Below are 23,036 nucleotides of genomic sequence, written 5' to 3'. Positions count from 1 at the left end.
ACAATTCTAATCTAATGTTGAGTTGTAATGTAGGCTCAATAAGTTAAGTGTTGAGAAAGAAAGGTACAAAATAAGTGTTTCGTGGAGCTTATGCCTTTTTGCCTAGGAAAACACATGAGAACACATATTTAGTAAATGATTATATGAGTTATTAAAGTCATGTGAGGTAAATTTATGAATTATTAAAGTCATGTAACTTAGAGTCACTTTATGAGGTACTTTAATACTATGTCCTTTATATTATCAAAGTCACTTTATGTTTTTAAAGTGACTTTATGAGAAAAAGTGCATGGTACCTTACATTATTTATGTTTTTCATGTGACTTTATGTGAAAAAGTACAGGGTACAAACTAAAGTTATAAAGTGACTAGGGAGACTCATTAATGAGGGGGGACGCATAAAAAGGGGGTCAACTGAGGAAAACATCTCCACCATTGATCTAGAGAGATGAGATCTCATCTCAGCCCTAGATCAAAAGGGTTAGGTTTCTCTTATCTTTATGAAGTTAAAAAGCGGGAAAAGGCAAGAGAGCATTCATTATTCATGATCATTGTTCGAGAAGAGGAGAAAGGAAGCTCACAATGCTTCAAGGAGAAAAAGGAGGTTGAGAGAGCTTCAAGGAGAAAAAGGAGGCTGAGGGAGTTTCAAGGAGGAGAGAATAGTGATTGTGATAGCAGAGAATTTTTGCAGGAGAAAAACAACCAACAGCAAAAGAAGACCACATAGGCTTGAGTTCAAGGCTAAGATAGTGGCACACACTCGAGGAAACGAGCAGCGGGTAGACTCCAGCAAGATTTTGGAGAAAGCTGAAGTAGACTGTCAGCTCAAAAATCAAGAAGAAAATGCAAAGTTGTAGCACCCAGACCGAGGCATCTACAACAAACTTTCAACCCAAAAATCGAGGTGTATCAGCGAGATTTTTGTTGGAAATGTAACTAGTTTTGATCTTCATAATTGTTGTTGTACTCACATTTCAATATGTGTCATATGTAACAAACAAAAGAAGAAAAGAAAAAGTTATTATTATTAAATCACAGGTTTCATGCTCCTTATTGATGGTCTTCTAGGTAAAAGCTTGTTCTTCATGCTTCTAGAGTTTGTTAGGTCTTGGGATTTCTTGTCATGAGTCAAAGGAGTCAACGTCATGTTCACAAGACCCTTTCGGGCAAAATGTAATTGTAAATAGAATTATTTTTGAGTCTAGAAAGTCTTCGAAACATCAAAAGTACAAGTCAGACCTAACAATTACAAGTCAGTCTAAAGGAGGGAATTCGACACCTTGGAAAGCCTATATAAAGAAGCAATTCGACCTCATTTAGCACACACTCACTCAAGAAGTTTGATCTATCAAGAAAGAATTTGATCTGTAGCTGGGAAGCAGGAAGAAGAAAAGTGAAGGTCTAGGAGAAGAAAAAAGGACGAAAAATCTTGTTTTTGATCTCTATCTCTCTCACACGTGTGAAGTTCTAGGGATTTTGGTGTTGTAGAAAGAGGCAAAAGTTGCAGGTCCAAGTTGCAGGAAGGTGAAGTGTTGTATCTTGTAGTTGGAAGGAAGAATACCCTACCTTAACCTCATTGACCATGGGAAGAGTTGTCTTGTTCTAGGAAGGTTTTAGGAGGAGGAAGAATCACAGTTTCCATAGAAGTTGCAAGGCCGAAATTGCCGAGTTGAAGTTGCAGAACGAGTTGCAGCATTGAAGCTGACAAGTTGAAGTCGCAGAACCAGTTGCAGTATTGAAGCTGATAGGCTGAAGTTGAAGGTTGAAGTTAGTTAGTGCAGAATCAGGGAAAGACTTGTTGGATGGTTGACTTGGTACTTGGAGGACTTGTTCTAGGGTTTGGGTCTTTGTGTCTCAACTGAAGTAGATTCTATAAGAGAAGAGTTGGTTGGGCTTTCCCCTTGGAGGGGTTTTGCCTTGGATGAGAACCTAATTTATGTGTCATTTGTTATTGTTTCGTTCTTGATATTTACTTTCGATGAAAAGATCTAACTAAAGAACATAAAGAAATTTAATTAAGTTCACAAGCAAATATTGACGTTAAGGAAATAAGAATCAATAAGTTGCCACATTGCACATTTCCCAACATGGTATCAGAGCTAAGGTGAACAAGGAAGGAAGCTAGAAGGACACTAGAAGGAAATACTTGTCAAGGGGATGGAAAAAGGAAACTCTCAAGGAAAGCATGAAGAAGAATTGTCTCTTGAAAGGGATCTAGTTCAATACTCATTGATAGACCTCTTTAAAGGAAACATCAAAGGATCTTATCATTCATCACTCTTGGAAGTTGTTCTTGGAGGAATCCTAGGGAACATCTTTCAAAGACTCTCCAAATATCTTGAAGGCATCAAGAAGGTTGCAGACATCATCAAGGAGAATCTTGGTTATCAAGTAAGTACCATATTATTACATCATGTCTGAATCTATAGGTCATATGGGTTCTTTCTGCAAGGAGAGCAATAAGCTCATTCAAGCATCAAATTATCTAGCATGGAAGAAAAGGGTTGACCCGATACTCACAGAACAAGAAGTAATGGAGTATGTTACTAGGGAAATCACTGAACCTAGCAAAGACAAGACTCAATAGCTAGCAAAACACAATAAAGGGGAAGGGCTCAAAGGATCATAATTGAATACATTAAAGATTCTCTTGTTCCATTTGTTGCAAACTTGAAGACTTCCAAGGCTATGTATGACAAGCTAGTGAACTTGTACTATGTAAGTACATCAGGACAAAAGATGTCTTTGTGGAACAAGTTATATAGAATGAAGAAATCAAAGGATGAGGATATGGCATCCTTTCTCATGAAAGTCTCTCAGCTAAGAGACCATCTACAAGGACTTGGGGAGACAATTTTTGATTCAAAAGTAACCATATGTGTAATAATTGTGTTGCCACCAGAATGGAGCAGCTTTGCAACAAGCATATACTCCAAGAAAGATTCATATCCTTTTGATGAGTTGTGGGCATAATGCATTCTGGAAAAATCAAGTATCAAGGTAAAAGATGACATTAGATCAGATGAGCAGTCTCAAGACTTTCTAGCTCGAGTCAAGAAGCTGAAGAAGGGAAAGTTTGGAAAGTCCAAGAAGAAAGACATGTCCAAGGTTCAATGCTTTAAGTGCAATGAGTTTGGACACTTTAAGAGGGACTGTCCAAGCCTACAAAACAACAAGAGAAAGGAAAGAAGTGAAGCTCATATAGCCGAGGCAGTGGGAGAACCTGAGAAGAAGTCGAAGAAGGAAGAAGTGAAGGATATTTACTACTAAAGAAGGCTCACTGACTGTCAGGTTCTTTATAAGGATTAATCTTTCCTTTAGGATAGTATGTTTTGCATAGCATCATAGAGAGAAGCATATGATAGTAGCATATTTAGAGTTTACATGATTAAGTTGCTTTGTAGAAATCATCTAGATAGATAGATAGACCATTTTTTGCATAATGTTCATCCAAGCATTATCTAAAATTATGTTAGAGGTTGTCATATTTCTTAAGTGGATCATTATGATCCTGGAATGACCATCATTTTGAAAGGTCCTTGGAAAAGGCATCATGACAAGGGTAGTATACATTCCATGTAATGTGGAAACAATATTGTTAAAAGGATGAAGGAATGCAATGGGTCAGGTTGTTTGCCCACTTTAGAGCATATAGCCTAGATGATTGGATGAAAGCGTATGAATCCATGTTGAAAGAAAGCTTTGGTTAAGATTCATATTGAATCTTGAGAAAAGGAAAGTTGGTCATAAAATATGCTCTAGTGATATATGATGCTTGAAAGGAATAGGATTTGACTTACCCAAGGACAAATAAAATATTGAGATTTTCTCTAGAATATGTAAATATTCTTTTACATCCAATATAATCTTCGGAAGAAAAAGTTGTAACTTGGTAATAAAGTTTGATCCTTGAGCACTCTGATGCAGGAAGGAAAATTTATACGGATATGGGCCATAAGGATGTTGATGGAACGGGAAGGTCATCATGATGAGGTAAGTTTGTTTTTAATTATTGATCGGTTATCTCGTTAACATATTATTTTTGCTACCTGGAAGAATGTTGCAGGAATACATGATGACAAGTGGAATGGAAGATTGGCACCTAAAATTTTTGAAGACTCCATGCATGAGGATATGTCAAAGGCTTCATGTACCATCAAGGTGCAGATATCACACGAGCTTCTTAACTCTAATTTCTTCTTCTATGTTGTACTCAGATTTCGCAAGCCCTGCAGGGATGATGTAAAGTGATGCTAGTGTGATGAATTGAGTCATGTAACAGGCCTAGGTAACTTGGAACGTTATCATTAAGTAAGTTTACTGTGGGGGGTCTTTTTTACTTAGTAATTATTAGGTACTTTCAAGGACTTAATTAATTGAGTTTTTTCCTCCAAACATAACTCCAAAACCAGAGTGTGGCTCGATGGCGAGGCCTTAGGTGAATCCTAGTGTCTAGAGTCACTATATATTACCATACTAGATCACTCGTAAAATTTTGCCAAATTTGATAAGGTCTAAGGGTCAGTTTTTTTAATTTTTTAAATTTCCCGCAACACGAGATTTTTAATAAAATCTGTATCTAAATTGTAATGAGTATAGTCTAGAGAAGTTGTATGGGGTATGTGTACTCAAAATTACACCTCTCCTCACCAACTCTTTACTAAGATATATTTTGAGGGGTAAAAAATAAGTTCTAGACCTTCAAAACCCACTTTTTCCTAAGTTAGATGGGAAAATGAGAAAAAGTAACCCAAAAATTAAAAAAAATGGAGAAAATAAAATTCCAACATGCCAAAATAGTGTGGAAATGACTTGGGAATTAAAACCCAAGTCAAAAGTCAAGACAAGGGACAAGCGGAGGATCAGTTGACAACCACATGGCACAAGTATTTAGCACATGCAACAATTGATTTGGTGGGCCAGGATTAGGAGTATGCACATCTCATTTGGTAGCTCGATTTATTTTGGAAGATTAATGCATGGACAAGGGAAATATTTGGGAAATATTTCATGAAAAAACTATGATAAATGTTCCTACCAAACTATAGATTTCTATCACAAATGTACGCGGCACTTGGGCGAGCATCTACACATCTCCTAGTCCAGCACCCATGCGGTCCAGTTCAACCATCAATTTGGAGCTCTACGCACAACAGATTGAGTTTGTCTTGACAGAGTTGTCTCTCTACAGCAATTAGCTTGAAATTTTGTGGGATTGCTCTCCCGTTCCACCCACCATTCATAACACATGTCAATCAAAAGGAAGAAAAACAAATTTTACACAAGGGTTGACGAAAAATGTTGTCTACATTCCAAATTTTGACCTATGCACTTGCCATTTGTGGTTCCAAACAACAAATTCGAATATTCCTTGAGATTTTCTCCATTTCTCCACTTGGCATTGGGATTTACATTGAGATTTGCTCACATTTATACTATAAATTGAGCAATTGGGCTCCCATTTGGCATTCATGTTATGAACTATTGGGCTTGAGGAAACTCTGCCAATTTGTATATTTGTTTTTGCTAATAAAACAAAACTTTGGGGCATCATTGGTGATGTTATCTTTCTATCTTGAGGTGATCTCTCTCCATATATTTTTTTTGTGCTTCAATTTCTTATGCATGTGCATTGTATTAACTTCTATTACCATTCAATGCGGATTTGTATGTGCAAGCTATCTTGCATGTATCTTTGATTTAGAATAGTATTCTAGGAGTGAAAAATACTAATTGATTTTTTGAGGAATCTTTAGTTTCTTTCATCCATTGTATTGCTCTATTTTGGAATTGTATGAAAGATTCTTTTGTGCGTGGGAGAAGTCTCACATAGATCAACTCACTCTCGGATTCAAGATACGAAAGACCCATTGATCTCAACCTCAAGGGCTTCATCCAAAGAGAAGCAAAGAAGGGAGTTCATTTTTTCCTATACTCTACTTGGATCTCATATAAATTAAATTTTATATTTCATTTGATCTAAATTTAGAGCTTTCAATGATTATATAATCTAATTAGAGCATTTTCCTAGACTAGACAAGTATGGAGTTTCACTCTCATGACTTGGTTTAGTTCTTGTATACTAGTTGTGTATTATTATTTGTCTTTCTTTCATGCTCTCTCCACTAATTTCCTAATTTGTTTTGCGGTCTTTTGAGCAGCAACTCAAGTTCACTTTGGTTTCGAGTTTGGAGGGACTCTTCTGAAAACTACTCATCCATCCTTTGCATGACCCCTTGCATTTGTTGGGCAGCTTTGCAACAAGGTTGTGAGTCCTTTTGAGGCCCAACCTTTGCTAGAACGAATTCTTTAGAGGGCTGCATCTTTTTCTTTCTAGGTCGTGGACCTCAGGAGAGGCTTAATCTCTCTTTTTTCATGTTATTTCCTCCTCATTTCAAGTCTGAAATTTGTATGTAATTTTCAAATTTCAAAAGGTTTTCTTAGCCCTCATTTGTGTTGAGTTCTCATCAAGGAAAGCCTATATTTAAAATATCTTATTATAAATACTTCCTTGAGGTTCTTTGAGGCCCAAAGAGGCTCTCATTCTCTTGTAACACACCTAAGAAAAAGTTCATTTTTCTTGTGGGAGCTTGGGAATTTTCCCATGGCATCCCACCTCCTTATTTAAGAGGACTTCTCCTTTGAGTGGATTGATTCTCTTAATAGCTTCTAACTTTCATATTTTGCTCTTGTTAATCTAATTAAACTTATGCATGGTTTAGCTCCTAATTTCAACACATAGCACTCACACATTCTCAACTTTGCAGTCAAGTTTGCTATTTCGTTTGCTAGATCTCGTGTTGGGAGGATTTAATTTAATGGTTGTTTAAGCTACAACATTTTCAAATCTTTTGGCCAACTCATTTTATTTGCTACAACATATCTCAAGCAAGCATTTCACTTTTGGCTATATTTGATTGGTCTAGTTTCATTCACTTAGCATTTGCTTCACATGATTTGTTGATACATGCTTCACTATCTTCGTGTCAACTTGTGCTCAATGATATCTTAATTATATTACTCGTTGATATACCTTTGGAAGCATTTTTCATCTACTTGGAGCAAACTTATAAATTTTGGGCCACTTGTCAAATTTTCATGCAATTTACCTTTACAAAGTTTGTGAGTTGATGATAATTTCCATTTATTGCTCCCATTAAGATACATTGGATGCTTAAGAATTTTATCACATTACACTCTCTTGGGAAACAATAGCATCCACGTGAATCTCATTTATGTATTCTTAGCACTAATTTTCACTTCTAATTAATTAACCTCCAAGCATAAGCTTGGTTGAAAGACTCTTTTAGGGACCCCTTTCTTTCATCAACTTGAGGAACATAGATCCTCTTTTGTGGTTAACGCAGTGACCTTGCAGTCGTCAAAGCCACAGTGTATATAGCACTAGAGGCATCAGGTGTGTTGGATATTCTAGGGGGAGGATCGTTAATACAACCTCAATTGTCTTTCCTTGGGTGTCCCTCCACAACTCACATTAGAGACTTGTTTCAAAACAATCGAAAGAAAGGCTATATCTAGATAGGCATCTAGTTTTAAAATTTACCAAGATAACTGCATCTCACATTAGATAGATTTGCATATCATTCTAATTTACTCACTTTAGAGCATTTCAAATTTACTTGCAAATTTTGTTTATCTCATGTACTTGTCACAATGAATGATCTCATTATCTCTTGTTGTTGATTGTTATCTTTAGCAAGTGCATATCTACTTATATTTTGCAAGTAATACTTGGCATCAATTGAAATTCATTTGCAAGTTCAAGTTGTTCTTTAAAAGTAGCATCTAGCAAGTGGTGTGGGTTTTCATCTTACCATCTATACTTTACTTGCCAAATTTCTATTACATATGCTTGATGTTTATGTTTATGATCATTGAATGATATCATCATTTACTTGAACACTTATTTACAAGTACAATTTGCATCTTACAAGTGATATTTTATATTTTATCTAACATTTGACATTTTGCAAGATTACTTGTCATCATCTTTTGAGTTTCCATCTTGATCAAGTATTTGTCATTTATCTTGAGCAACTATTTGTTTAAAGCATTGGTCTATGTTCTTTATCTTTAAGTGAATCTTTGAATATTGCTCATGTATGTTTATTTACTTGCTCATATCTTTGGAATCAAGTTGTCTTTGACAAGTCTTTCCTTCACCTTAGCCTCTTAGAAAATTCACTTTTCATTTAACCTTCATTTAGGCACCACCCCCCGTAAGCTATAACTAGGAGAGAGTTTTAATGGAGAGAGTTGGGAATAGGTGACAACCTCATCTCTTAGTTTGCCACCAAGTCACACCTTGTGGGGTTGAGAAATTTTTCCACACTAAACTAGGTGTGCAAGCGAAGCGACAACAGAGAGTATTGAGGGAAGCTCAACATCTGGTACCTGGCAACTATAAAGTCAAGATTATAAAGGTAGCAATGCGAGAAGATAACATGAAGGTCAAAGGAGATCACTTTCATGAGGAAGCTATGATCAGCTTGAAGTTTGGAAAGGCTCAATGCAATGCCTTCATGTCGAAGATGAAAGTAGAAAGATGACTTGGATCCTGTCACAAGATTAAAGAAGAGAAGATGGCTCCATGATACCTCGAAAAGAAGCAAGCTCCATGCAAGAGATGCAAAAGAAAGAGGGAGCCATGTAGCTATGAATATCAAATAGCTGGTACTCTTATGAAGACAAGCTATAAGGCTTGTGATGTTGACTTCCCAAATAGAAAGGAAGTCTGAAATCTCCTCTAGTTTTGAGTAGAAGCAAAGGAGTCTCCTCGAATAGGAGCAAGGATTTATTCCCCAATTAAAAGGGAGAATAGGGATGTCCTCTCTAGTTGAGAGGGAGTGATGCTGGACATCACATGTGCATTCTCCTCTTCAGGTGATGAAGAGAGAATGGTGGATGATTGGATAAACATTTGCGGTTTCCTTGAGGATATAACACCCACGAAAGGAAAGGTATCAACACTCTTTGAAAATGGGATAGGCATTCAAGAGAAGAGTTGTCAAAGCAGACCGATATTCTTCGAGGACTCAGGTATGGAGATCCAGGATAAGAATGCTCCTAAAAGGACATATCTTGTAGACACCTATATGGGGTCTATGCCTTGTAGAGTTGGTGCGGTATCCCACATAAAGCCTCCCAGAATGATGCTCTTGAATGAAGGAGAGCTTGTCTAGTTAGGCCTCAGAGACAGTGCTAGTCATAGTGATGATGCTTACAGTATGGCTTATCATTCAAACTCTTCTTGTGAGAACTCTTCAAGTTGAGAATGATGTTGTACTGGTTGTACAATTATGAATACCTCCCTAGTTAAAAATGATATTTGCTTGATGAAAAGATCTAACTAAAGAACATAAAGAACATTAATTATCACAAGCAAATATTGAGGTTAAGGAAAATACGAATCAATAAGCTGCCACATTGCACGCTTTCCAACAATTTTCGAGGGAGTGTCAGAGCATTAAATGCTGTCTGACAGGCCCATATTTCGAAGAGGAGAAATCGAGTCAAAGGATGTGAAAATCGAGGAGCTAAAGTGTTGAACAGTAGCACAAATTTTGAGGCAGAGGAGGAGGTCTAACAGCGCTACATTCAAGTAAGAATTATGTCAGACACAGCACAAAATTTGAGAGTAATAATTGCTAACAAAGGCACAGATTTCGAAGTTATCAGAGGCCAGACAGCAGTACAAATCTAGGAGAGATAAATATTGTTTTGTAATTAATGTTGTGTAATTTTCTCTATGAAAAAACAAAAATAAAATTCTCCTTCCAGACTAGTTTTCCCCTTGTGGGTTTTTCCAGGGTCAAAGTTGACCAAAAATAAGTGTCTCCGATTTGTGTAGTTGCATGTTAAAATTTTCTATCAGATGAAAAGTGAAAGTGTAGTGGAAGTCCTCTAATGTTTCTCTTGAAATTTGCATCAAGTTTTATATATCAGCTTGGCATGTGGGGCTATAGGCATTAAACCATATGCAATATAAACTGAAACAAGTCAGGGCTACAACAAACGTTATTTCTCTACATGAAGGGGTTCCTTGTGACGAGGAGCTTCTTAATGGGTTTTCACTCAACATTAGAGCTCTATATAAATAGATGTACATGTGAGGAGACCTCATCAACAACGCAAGTGTGAAGGTTTGGCCACAGATTTTGACCAATATTGACTGAAATCCGTACAGCCACATTTGACCATAGATTGACTGAGTTTGACCAGGCCGCACATGCAAGAATTAACCACAGTTTGATCAAGTTTGACAAAGCCGCACATGCGAGGGTTTGACGACAGGCCACAGATGCGAGGGTTTGACCACAGGCCACACATGTGTGACTGCAGGCCAAGTTGACCACAGTTCGCACATGCAAGTTTTACCATAAGCTGCGGTTTGACCAGTGTTAACCAAGTTGATTTTGACTGGTTTGACCAGCATTGACCAGCAGCTGCTTGACAAGGTTTGATAGGTGATTTGAGTTGTAATGTTGACTCAGATTTCTAGACAAATTTATGATTTGTAAACCTTGCTGAAAAGACAATTTCTCCTCAAGAAAAGATTGCTCAGTTTTCTCCCGGATTGGGTTTCCCAGGTGAAAAATATTGTGTATATTGTGCATGGTTTCTCTTCTATGATCTTTATTGTTTCCACTGCATTTACAGTTGAGATTTTCAGTGTAATTAGTCAATGATATCAGTGACATAAGAAATACTGTTTGAAAATCATTAGAAAGTAATTATCAGATCAAAAAATTGTATTCTACTGCACATGCTATAGAATTTCAACAGATTCATCCTCAAGACCATGAGTCTAGTACAGTAATGGAAGAGGAGATGATCATAAATACTAGGTGTGGAAAGGAGGAAAAGGTCAGCCAAGAGAAACGTTATGTCCAACAATTCATCCCACAAGAGTCTTAAATCTATATATAGCTTGTTGAATATATTATAGAAAATTATAAAAATATGTATTTTATAGGTTCTATTATAATATTATATAGCATAAGATATAACATTAATGTCATAAGAGTAAGTGCTTTGCAATGCACTTGGGGAGAGAATTAATAAATTCAAAAGGACTTCTCTTTAATTCAATGGCTGGGTTTTATAAAGTTAGAAGGGATGTCATCACTATCTATGATAATGTGACATTTATGGGATTCTTTGACAAAAATAAACAGACGGTTTCCAGTTTGGAAACAGAAGGAATATTTTGTTTTAATCGTTTCAAAAGGTTCACTTCCACTTTACTAAAACTTAGGACTAAATAAAAAGAAGAAATTATTGTTATCAATCTATTTGAGAATGACAACTGCATTAATATTCGATTGGCCAGTCACCAATAAATTCCAGAGTAATGCATATAAAAACACCTAAATACAGGTCAAAATTCTTTTGAAATGTGAAGATAAAATTTTGGGTTCAATATGGATGAAAATACTCAGTGCCTCTTCCTTAGAATTGACAAAGAAATAGTTATCATTTGAGATGGTAAAAATAAGAGAACACTGTATAACATTACAATGTAGTCATGCAGAAAAGTAACATCATCAAAAGGCATAGGTGATGAAACAATTAAACTAGATTTTATAATTCAAATCAAGAGGCAATGGTAACAACAAAATCAGCGAGACTTCAAACAAAACTCACAGAATTTGGACAAAGTTCTGTCTGGAAAAGATAACAATTTTTACAGTTGAAAAAAGAAAATCAATTTTTTCTCACCAAAGTCATATGATTAAATGGAAGGAAATATCAAAAATTGAATAGCAATTTGTTGATAAAGAAACATCTAAATACTTGATTGAATTTTAAAATCATATTGTTTCTATTGGCAACATTTTATTAATTGACTGATCATTTGAAGTACTTTATGAAGATATTAATACACAACCTAAGGTTAATCTGGAGTACCTTAAAGTGGAGATCTGGAAAAAGAATTGTTCGGTAAAACCGTATCACCATCCAAATCACATCACCCTGATCAGTGCATCTAACAACATTATTATTTGGAGCTTCAACAATATTTTCAAGTTGTTTCCTCTTATACTTCCAAGATGAAGCCTTTCTCGATGGGAGGGCACATAAGATATGAAATTACTAGTATTATACTAACTATTAATTATTATAAAGGTGTGTATCCTTTAAAATCTCACGTCTCTTGACATGTCCTACAAATATATACGTACATATATACATAACAATCCTCTTGACTACATATGACCTAAGTTGCAGGAAACGTGGCCCTAGGGGTCGTTTCCCCAGGGGAAACGAAACGAAACGCGTTTCCCCGTACCGTACGGCCTGGAAACGCGTTTCCGGCCGTACGGCCACGTTTCCCGAAATGGAAACGTGGCCGTACGGCCGGAAACGCGTTTCCAGGCTGTACGAGCCACGTTTCCCCAAAAAAACAGTTCTTTTTAAATTATTATTTTTTAATTTGTTTTTAAATTTTTTTAGGGTTTCCAGGATGTTCTAGAAACCTATTCTAAAGTTATAAAAGAGCAGTTTGTCTCATTCTCTCATCACACTATTCAGCAAGTCGTTTCTCTTGGAGACTGGCAGTTGTTTCAGCTAGGGTGTTTTGAGCAGTGAGCAAAGTAGATTTCAGCAGCAGGAGAAAGAGATTTCAGCAGCAAGAGAAAAAGATTTCATCAGGAGATTTCAGTAGCAGCAGATTTGGCTCAGCGACAACCATATTTCTCTTCTCTTTTCTGGCATTTCGGGGTAGTCTCAGCCACAGATAATTAATTTGGGTAAGCCACATTCATTTTTTTAGTTTTTTCTTACTATTTCTTCAATTTTTCTAGGGTTTAGGCAGCCAAAAATATGAAAAACGTTTTTTATTGATAGATTTGTTTTTTAAATTTATTTTTGCAGCAGATTTGGTTCAGCTACAGCCATATTTCTCCTCTTTTCTGGCATTTTAGGGTAGATTCAGCCACAGAAAATTAATTTGGGTAAGCCACATTCATTTCTTAGTTTTTTTCTTACTATTTCTTTAATTTTTCTAGGGTTTATACAGCCAAAAATATGAAAAACGTTTTTATTATTTACAGATTTGTTTTTTTAATTTATTTTTGCAGCAATGGCTTCCAGCCAAAGTGCAGTTGCAACTTCAAGCCCTAGGGCCAACCCAAGGGCTGAATATTATCCTCTTTGGAGGCATGTGACGAAGCTTCAAAGATGTGGATGTGGTGGCTCATGGGAATGGCGATGCAATCTTTGCAATAATACGTACAAGGGCTCCTACCCAAGAGTGAAGGCACATCTATTGCATGGAGGAGGACAGGGGATTTTAGGTTGCACAAAAACATCAGATCCGTTGGTAAGGAGGGCATATCAAAGAGAGCAAGATGAGGCGGATGGTACTAAGAGAAGGCATGATGACCTTACTCAAGCTCCATCTAACATTGAGCCAAGGATTGTAGCTGAAGCAAGAAAGAGGAGAGTTGGTCACACTCAAGAACATGAACAACCAGCACCGAAAAATACCAGAGGCCCAGGGGCATCCCATTCAGTTCAGGATAGCAGAATTGCTAGATTGGTGAATGTGCAAGCAAGAGAAGAAGCTGATTCCAAAGTGGCTAGGTGCATTTATGCATGTGGTATCCCATTCAATGTTGTTCGCTCTCCTTACTGGCAAGATATGATAAGGGCAGTTAACAAAGCTCCTCAAGGGTACAAGGGGCCCAACTATGAGAAAGTCAGAACCCAGCTTCTCAAAAATGAGAAGGAACTTGTGGAGGACATTTTAGCTCCAATTCGTTCTTCCTAGAGTAGCTCTGGGGTTACCATAGTCTCAGATGGTTGGACAGATATGAGGCGCAGACCATTGATAAATATCATTGCCACTTCCCCCAAAGGAGCAATGTTTATCAAGGCAAAAGATTGCTCAGGAGAGGTGAAAGATGCACAGTTCATTGCTGATGTTATTATAAAAGCTATTGAACAAATAGGGCCTAACAGGGTGGTGCAAGTTATCACGGATAATGCACCAGTTTGCAAAGTTGCAGGTTTAATTATTGAGGGGAGGTATGACCACATCTTTTGGACACCATGCATTGTCCATAATCTGAATCTGATCTTAGAGGAGATCGACAACAAAGTTTCCTGGATAAAGGAAGTCACAAGGGAAGCAAGGGAGATTATCAAATTCATCACCAACCACCACCAGTCTCAGGCCATATTTCGAGAGTACTCCAAATTGGAGTTGTTAAAAGTTGCTGAGACAAGATATGCCTCAAACTTCGTGATGTTGCGCCGCATTGTTGAGGTTAAGCATGCATTAGTTTCTATGGTGGTGAGTCAACTTTGGATTGAGTGGAGACAAGCAGATTCAGAGCGGGGATCTATGGTGCGTAGATTGTGCCTTGATGAGGATTGGTGGAGCAAGGTAGATTTCTTGCTAAAGTTCACAACCCCTGCATTTGAGCTTCTCTGGAGTGCTGACACTGACCAACCTTTCTTGGGAGAGGTATATGATGGAATGGATTCCATGGTTGAGAAAACTATGGAAATCATTTCGCAGGAGTCTCCACAACTTTTGTTTGTTGATGATCATTTTGCTGGTTTGATCAAGAAAATCATTGTTGACAGGTGGAACAATTTCAATACACCATTGCACACTTTAGCACATGCTTTGAACCCCAAATTTTATGATGAGGAGCTTATTGCTAAAAGCAATGGGAAGAGGAAGGCACCCCATAAGGATAGAGAGGTGGCTACTGGGGTGAAAAAAGCACTTATGAGAATGTTTCCTTCTCATCTACATAGGGAGGTAAAGGAGGAATTTGCCAGTTTTGCTGCAGGAATAGATGATTATGCAGATATATCAGCTTTGGAGGAGAGAAGCACCATGAATCCAGTTAGGTGGTGGGTTTGTCATGGAGCAAATGGTGTACATTTGCAAAGCCTTGCCATTCGTATTCTTTCACAAGTGGCAAGCTCTTCATCAGCAGAAATGAATTGGAGCACTTATGGTTTTATTCATTCTGTGAAGCGCAATAGGTTGGGCTCACAGAAAGCAGAGGATCTTGTTTATGTGCACTCTAACCTTCGCCTTGCATCTCGTAGGGGTCCAGAATACAACAGTGGTCCTTCTAAAGAATGGGATGTGGATGCAGAAAATCCTGATTTGGATCTCTCTCTTGCTGCCCTGAATATTGAGGACGATTCTGGAAGTGGAATTGGTGCATCATCTTCTTCAGCACCACCATCCACTGTTGAGCATTCTGCTGCTTCTATTTTTGATGAGGATTGTTATGATGAAGATTAGTCTTTTGTGACTTGTCTCTATAGTTCTTGCAGCCTTATAGTCTTTATTGTACTTGCAGCCTCATATACTAATATAAATAAAGGCTGATTTTGGATTTTCCAGTTCCTATATTTTTATTTTCATTATGTGATTATTCATGACTCATGAGTAAATGTGATGTAAATTTAATCTTAATGTTTAAATGTAATAAATTATAATCATATAATGTAACTGTATCATTAATGCTTTATGATTGCACATATATATATTAATAATTTTTAATATTTTTAATATATATATATATATATATATATATATATATATATTCGCGTTTCCCCGTTTCCAAAATTTGGGGAGGTCGCGTTTCGTATCCCTTCCCGTTTCGGAAACTCGTTTCCGTTTCCCCGTTTCGTGCATCTTAGCATATGACCATCTCTTGTATCTTTCATATTTATTACATAATTATCCTTTGAAGTATATGGTCATGTACCTTTTTCTTATAAATGTCTATTTCGATGACTAACACAATGTTAGTCAATTCCCCCAGCCCAAATCTAATCAATATGACTCCTCCAAATGCAACTTTGAAAGATGCGACCTCAACAAGGCAACCCCATTGCACCATAATTTTTACTGGCCAATAATAATCCTTAATGAAAGCTTTCAATAGCTCATTGGACTTTCAAATTAAGAGAAACTGGACTGACAATAGTTGGTTAACAGTAAGGGATGAGCAAATGATGATAATCAACTAAATGTTCAATATATAACATAAAGAATGATAGGAAGATTGTTTAAACCAGCAAAACAAGCAATTTAATACCGATATTGTTAATTTCCTTCTTACGGGCATACATTGAACAAGATTTATATAAGCATTAAAAGATCTCATGGCACTGCTACAACATATAAAGGCATTTTCTACTACCTAATGATAAACAATTCCCTTTATTTTAGACCAATAAGAAAAAAGAAACTGTCACCAATCTCATAAGCATGATTACCCTATATTTGTATCTAAAATCCATCTTTTTCCAGAGGCAATGACGCTTAGCAAAACTTGGAAAACGATGTGGCTGTTGTTTTACAAGCATAATTTATAAAATTTTCTAGAAGTCTCCATCTAAACAAGCTAATGATTACTAAATCCATATTGGGATTGAAGAGATGAAAGAAATATTATTCTTGGACATCAAACAACTACCAATGAATATTCAATCAATAGATGGTAAAATTGAAGAAAATACTATGAAATATTATTATCAAATGCTAATCAACTGATTTTCAGATCATGGTTCAAATTATCAACACTATATCTCTAAAGAAGAGATATTGTTGGCAAACAAGTGGCAAACTATCTTACCAGTGTAGCATAGAAGGGACTCCTGTGTGGAAGCTCCTCAGCACATTGCATAAGCAACTGAAATTACATTTCCCAAATATATCAGAGAGATAAAAATAATCACACTACATACTTTATTATTTACAAACTTAATTTAAATGAAACTAACTAGATACTTTATGCACATTCCAATGTAAATCTCAAGTGACCCTATACTAGCTTATCAAAAAACAAGTTGCCTAATCATGAGTAATTATGTATATCTAGTAAGAAGGTTTAATCATGATATGTCTCTTAATCAACTGATAGATGGAATGTATGGGGAAGTGACCCAAACACTATTTTGACTATCCATAAACTCATAAGCTATCATAGAGATTTTCAAACAAACATGCTGCAGATGAAGGACGTAGTTAGTCAATTCTTCGTGTGTGCAAGGTACTTATATCGAAGTTAGAGAGATTATAGTATTCCTATGGAATTTTTGCCTTTAGGGTTACAGGGTTTGCAAGATAAATAGTGTTGTTTTCTACAAAATTCCTTTCAGCTTCAGACAGGAGTAGCATAGAATACACAACAATTCAATTGAGAAGTAAATTCCACAACACATCAATTGACTTGGAACAGTAAAGTTTAACTTATCCAGCAGCTCTGATCTGTAACAATGGCAATTCTCATAACAGTAGCAATACTATGATTGACCAATACAATAGCTGTTAAAGGAGTTCAACCTAGGGCTGTTGCAACACTGAGGACAGCCCTGATAACATGAGACACTGCACAATAAGATCCAGTTCTGTTAATACTAACAACTCAAAATTTATTGGACTGTAAGACTTCCAGTCATCCTTCGATTGCCAACTGTGACTTTGTTATTCCAATTTCCAATTATCTGCCTCAGGCAAGCTTGCACATACTTTGATCCAGATTGTCCTTTGTTGTCCTAACTGCTGCCTTGTTGTCTGCTTACTTCCTGAGAGGTCTAGATTTTTTGGCGGGCTGTACTGCTGCTGGAAACCAGAGAGATTTCCAGAATGATCACTGCTCCAAGAGGCCTTGATTGTTGGACTGCTACCTTTAGGTGGCCCTTAGAGATAACCTAGCTGTCCTGAAGTGACTTTAGGCAAGAACGGCCCCCAAAATAGCCTCAGTGAGCAAGGCCATACATAGGCAATGCCCTAATTTGCCTCAGGTTCAACTCAAAAATCATCAGCGGGTCTCCTATACGGGCGAGTAAGGCCTTGCTGCCCCTTGCTCGGCTTTGGTACCTCAAAGGGAGTCCTCCTCAGCTTTACTTTGGAAACAACATAGGAAAAATCACAGGGAGTAAGTCTCACTGTCCCAGAAATAACTTGAGATAGCAAGGCATACCACAGAAAGATCTTTGCTGCTCCTGAACAGGGCTTGATTTGACCAGGTATTCACCACATAGAATCTGCTTCCTTGTTTGCCAAAACCGAATCAAAGATGCTCCAAAATATTATGCTGTAAGAGGTGTTAAGGAGAGAAGGGGATTAGCTAGGGTGGGATCACCTCCACCGAAACTAATCAAAGGAAAAGGGGTCTTAAAACCTTTAGAGCCACAACTCGAAAGAAAGAAATATTTCAATCCAAATCAATCATGAGAAAATGATTCTATATTTCCTTTATTTATATATTCCTCATGGGGGATTCTCTCCCTTAATCTAATGTGAGGGGTTACAAATGTAGCCCCCGATTTGGGCTTTTTGCCCCAGCTACCCTAAATTTAACCAATCTTGCCCCAAAATATTGGATAATGGGTTCCACCCTTAATCAATGACTATAGCCTATGGACATGGATAGGATATTTCATCCCTCTTAGGGCAATTAATTAGAAAGAGATATTACACAGTCCCCCCTTCCCAACATTGCTTGTCCTCAAGCAATTGCAGGTTTGGGCGCTGCAAAAATTGTCCCCCTCCTTTCAAGAATGAAGACTGCTAGGGAGGGATCACCTCCACCGAAACTAATCAAAGGAAAATGGGTCTTAAAACCTTTAGAGCCGCAGCTCAAAAGAAACAGAGATTATTCAATCCAAATCAATCATGAGAAAATGATTCTATCTTTCCTTTATTTATAGATTCCTCATAGGGGTTTCTCTTCCTTAATCTAATGCGAGGGGTTACAAGTGTAGCCCCCGATTTGGGCTTTTTGCCCCAGCTACCCCAAATTTAACCAATGTTGCCCCAAAACATTGGATAATGGGTTTCCGCCTTAATCAATGACTATAGCCTACATGCTTGGATAGGATATTTCGTCCCTCTTACGGCAATTAATTAGAAAGAGATATTACACAATCCCCCCTTCCCAACATTGCTTGTCCTCAAGCAATTGCAGGTTTGGGCGCTGCAAAAATGGTGCCTCTGCTTTCAAGAATGAAGATTGCTCACTTGTCTTGTTTCCTTCCTTTTGGCTACTTTCAAACCACCTGCCTCCATTCGAAACAAGTGATGCAACAGCCCCTGGCATTTCGTCATCCTTGTCATTATCGTGAGTATTCGCCACTGCAAAAACTGCCCATGAATGCCTTGAGTTGGCCAAGTGATCAGCGATGACGTTTGGGGTGATGCTTAAACCTCTGTAAACATACTTTTCCCTGTGCTTATCATTACATCCTTCTTTAGGTTTCCTGTAGTACAGTTCCTCTAGATCTTTGCATAATCAAGCTTCATCTCTACCCCTACAACAATAGAAAATATCCCTAACATTCAAAGACATTTCATCCTTGTCAGCTTGGCCCCTTTCTTTCCGCCCAGTTATGTAGCTTTTGTTGTTGCACGTTAATAAGCCCTTCTTGAGGAGTCCCTGTTGTCTCCAAATTCAGGCGATCATTCCATTGATCCTGCAATTACCTTAAACCAAAATTCAATGTACCAAATTCTTCTTTAATGACTTGCACATTCCTTTTTGTTTGAAAGATCAACCTTTTCAGGGAATCCAACCCGTGATCCAAAGGTTTACTAAGTTCTTGAATTTTATCAATGTGGCCAAACATCTCTTTCATATTACGCAACAACTATCTTTCTTCTTGTAAAAGCATACTCTCCTGTTCGATTCTATTTTGTATCTGGTATATCTTCTCATCAATTTCCTTTAACCTTCGTCTCTATTCAGAATGATTTACTAGGGTAGCAGTATCGTTCTTGTACTATATGGACAGGTTCGATGGATTTTTCTTTGTTTCCCAATCCAATCTCTATGAGGGTACTGAAATCTTTAGAGAAGTCGGGTGCACCATTTTGATTTTCATCCAAGGGTTTGCCTAGAGCTAACAATGTAAGCATTGTATTCGGCGATTCACTAGATTTCCTATCCTTCAGAGGCAAGCCAGAACTTCCTTCAAGTTTCCTCTTATAGGACTTGGGTTCCAAACAGTGTCCACTAGATTTTATGCTTTCATCTGATTGACCAAGATCAAAATTCGGTTATGTGGATCTAGCTATAAACAAACCTCAAGATTATCTCTAAAAACTTGCTCTTCTATTTGAAATTCAAGATCAATATCTACGATTCCAGCATCTGCCACTGTTTAAATTCCAAAAATGGCATCATGACCTGACTCTGAATTTCTCATTTTATAAGTGAATGAATGTTTTTTACTAGCCTCATGATAGTGGCCTCCCCTTGTTGGGATTTCATGTTGTTTTTCCATGATACTAATGTCTAGGCTAGAATATTAAATCACTGACGCTATGAAACCAAGTATCACAACAAGTCTACTTTACACAACTATATATAAACAGCAGTAAATCTACAAGAACACAAAATATACACAACTTTTTACAAAATATGTACAATAATCCAACTTCGTTATATTAATCCAACTGAATAATACAATAGTCTAGGGCTCTTGTACCAGGGATAATGGTCCTCAAATATCCACTGATACAAGACAACAACAACTAGGGCTTGGTGTTTGTCATAATGACCACCAATCTACCTTGAACAAAGTACTCTAACCATCTGGCTGATGTAGAGCGTTCTCTCAACTACTCTCGGTCGTACCATGTACACACTCGCCCGGTCCTTCGGATCCCAATCTGCAACATCTACCTCTACCAATGCACCAAGTCCATCTAGCCACTAAATCTCGGCTCCACCTGCTCTCTCTTTGATCGTTCGTTCTTGAACACATCGACGCATTGAGAATCTTGTAGAGTTGTTCACAACTCTACTTGTGAACAACTCTCATTTGCCCACTATTGCTCAGGTACTTAGGGACTTCAGCCCACTATTGTCTTCCTGTGTTGCTCCAATGAAGACTAACATAGTGCACGTTGGGTTACCACCTATCACTGCAAGACATCCTTCTCCCACAATGAACATAGGCTAGAAGGACTGCACAACTTCTGTTGTAGATGTCCTTTTCCCACAATGAACACGGGCCAAGAGGACTTGCAACTTTTGTTGTAGATGTCCTTCTCCACATGACAAGTCTAGGGCTACTCAAACTTGTCCTGGTTGATCATACCTTTGAGCTCTTCTTCTGCCACTTCTAGCAATCCCTTAGTCCTTTAAGAGACTTGTTTCTTTGGGCTTGAAGCAAGCCTCTACAATCCTCCCAAGTTGTTCTTTAAAGTTTAGGCTGCTCCAACTCAGACTTATCTAGGCCCACACTTGATCCACTCTCACGCTGCCCTCCAACATACCACAAGCGTCCAATACAATGTTGTCGCATCTACTCACTGGTTAGGGCATCCAATCACTATGATCACCCCTCCTCTTGGCTACTAACAGACTTCACAAATTGTCCTCTTTTAGGACATCATCCTCTTGCAAATCACATCAACTCAAGAGGGTGACCAAACTGTCCTGCAACCTCCTACTACTCTTGACATACAAGGACAATTGTTTTGTTGATATAACCTGCTCCGTATATGATCACCAAACTATCCAATCTAGACCCACATCAATCTAGCATCAAAACCAAATTGAATACATCAACACAACATACCTCTTAATTTCTTCTTGGCTAGTGTATACTATTGTACATTAGGTTGATTGGTTAGGGCATGATGACAGTCCACATCAACCCTTCTAACTCCTCCAAACTACCTCCTAACAGTTGTGGCCTCTCCTCTTCTCAAGTCTGAGCAATACTGCTTCACCAAACAGGGTCTCGGCCCACCTTAAAGCTGCCCCAAAAGGATTGTGGCCTCCTACAACACTTCAGTGACTCTGCGGCCCTTAAACAGAGAGAGAAACCAACCCTTAAAACTCACCAAACCAACCCAAAATTCCTCTTGAAGTTGCGGCCTGTCTCCTCTAGCACTGGGCCTACCAAAACAGTCATGAAAAGTTGCCCAATAACTCCTCTCCTCCTTTGTTTGGTCTCCAAGGCACTACAGCAGCGTCAAATGGCGTATTCCTTTGCTTTCATCAATTTTGATGAGTGAGTATACCTTCACAATCACTCTAATATATACCTTTCTCAAGGGCTCCATCAAACTGCCCTTGTGGGCTTGCCAACTGGTCAAGGGACTTCTAATTACCCTAGCCGACTTGAACAATTCATGTGCGAACCCAATAGCTACACATAAAAATTCATATCTCCATTTCTAGAGCTCAATTTTGAGTGATTTTCATTGCCTCTTTCTTCTCTCGAGGTCCTCTACCATCTCAATTCATCACATGCCAAATTCTCATAACAGTTTCACGCCCATATGCTTGGGTGCAAAGCCCACAAGCTTGGGTTCTAAGCCCACAAGTCATACTTGTGTGCCCATTCCTCCACAACCCTCTAACCTAGGGTTTGGAGTACCTACCAAGCTACAAATCTCAACACTCCCTCTTAGCGAGGTAGGTACTTCCAACACTAGGAAGTCTCCATCAACATCATCATCAGCAACACTAGCCCATATGGCATCCATCACTGTAGCATACTCTGTTGAAGGAACCTTACAATCTCAGTAGTGCCTCTACCTCATCTCATCCGAACCTGAAGACCTCAACACTCCTTGTGAAGCTAGACTCCCTTTGAGTCAACACGATCTCCATTGGCTTGATCTGTCACTGATCTTGTGGCCTACAAGGTCAGTCAGAGTTGTGGTCGAACACGGAACATCATTCCCACAACCCAGTCCTGCAAGCACTCATCCTCTTGGTCCAAACACAACTCGTGCACATCCCTCCAATCTTGGATCTACAACATCACAATCCAATGAAGAAACTAGCTTGTTGATATCCAGTCCATCACATGAAGCAAACCTGATCATACCAATCTCGTCCATGCCAAAGCAATCCTCGAGTTGTCCCAATGATCCATGACAAGACATGGGAAGTCCACAATCCACAAACTTCCACACAACATACTATAGTGCACCAGTTTCACCACTATCCACCAGAATTCCCATCCCATCTCACCATGTAGCCTATCGAGACCACATCTTTATGTCTTCA

At 38.0% G+C, this 23,036-nt stretch overlaps 1 protein-coding gene across 2 annotated transcripts in view; it reads right to left on the bottom strand.

Annotated features, from left to right (window-relative positions):
* Positions 1-23,036, bottom strand: part of ABH1 (ARM repeat superfamily protein) — a 375,899-nt gene that overhangs the window by 295,706 nt on the left and 57,157 nt on the right. For both annotated transcript variants that reach the window (XM_089402626.1, XM_089402625.1), the window contains one exon: positions 16,638-16,694. In XM_089402626.1, coding sequence (XP_089258752.1) covers positions 16,638-16,694 — 57 coding nt within the window. The remainder of the gene's footprint in view (positions 1-16,637; positions 16,695-23,036) is intronic.

The sequence above is a fragment of the Pinus tabuliformis genome, chromosome 2_1 (genome assembly GCF_031772625.1).
Source record: "Pinus tabuliformis cultivar Carrire ecotype Pingquan chromosome 2_1, CPIR1, whole genome shotgun sequence".
NCBI lineage: Eukaryota > Viridiplantae > Streptophyta > Pinopsida > Pinales > Pinaceae > Pinus > Pinus tabuliformis.
Note: the sequence above shows the minus strand (reverse complement) of the source record. Positions and strands in the feature narration are given on the sequence as shown.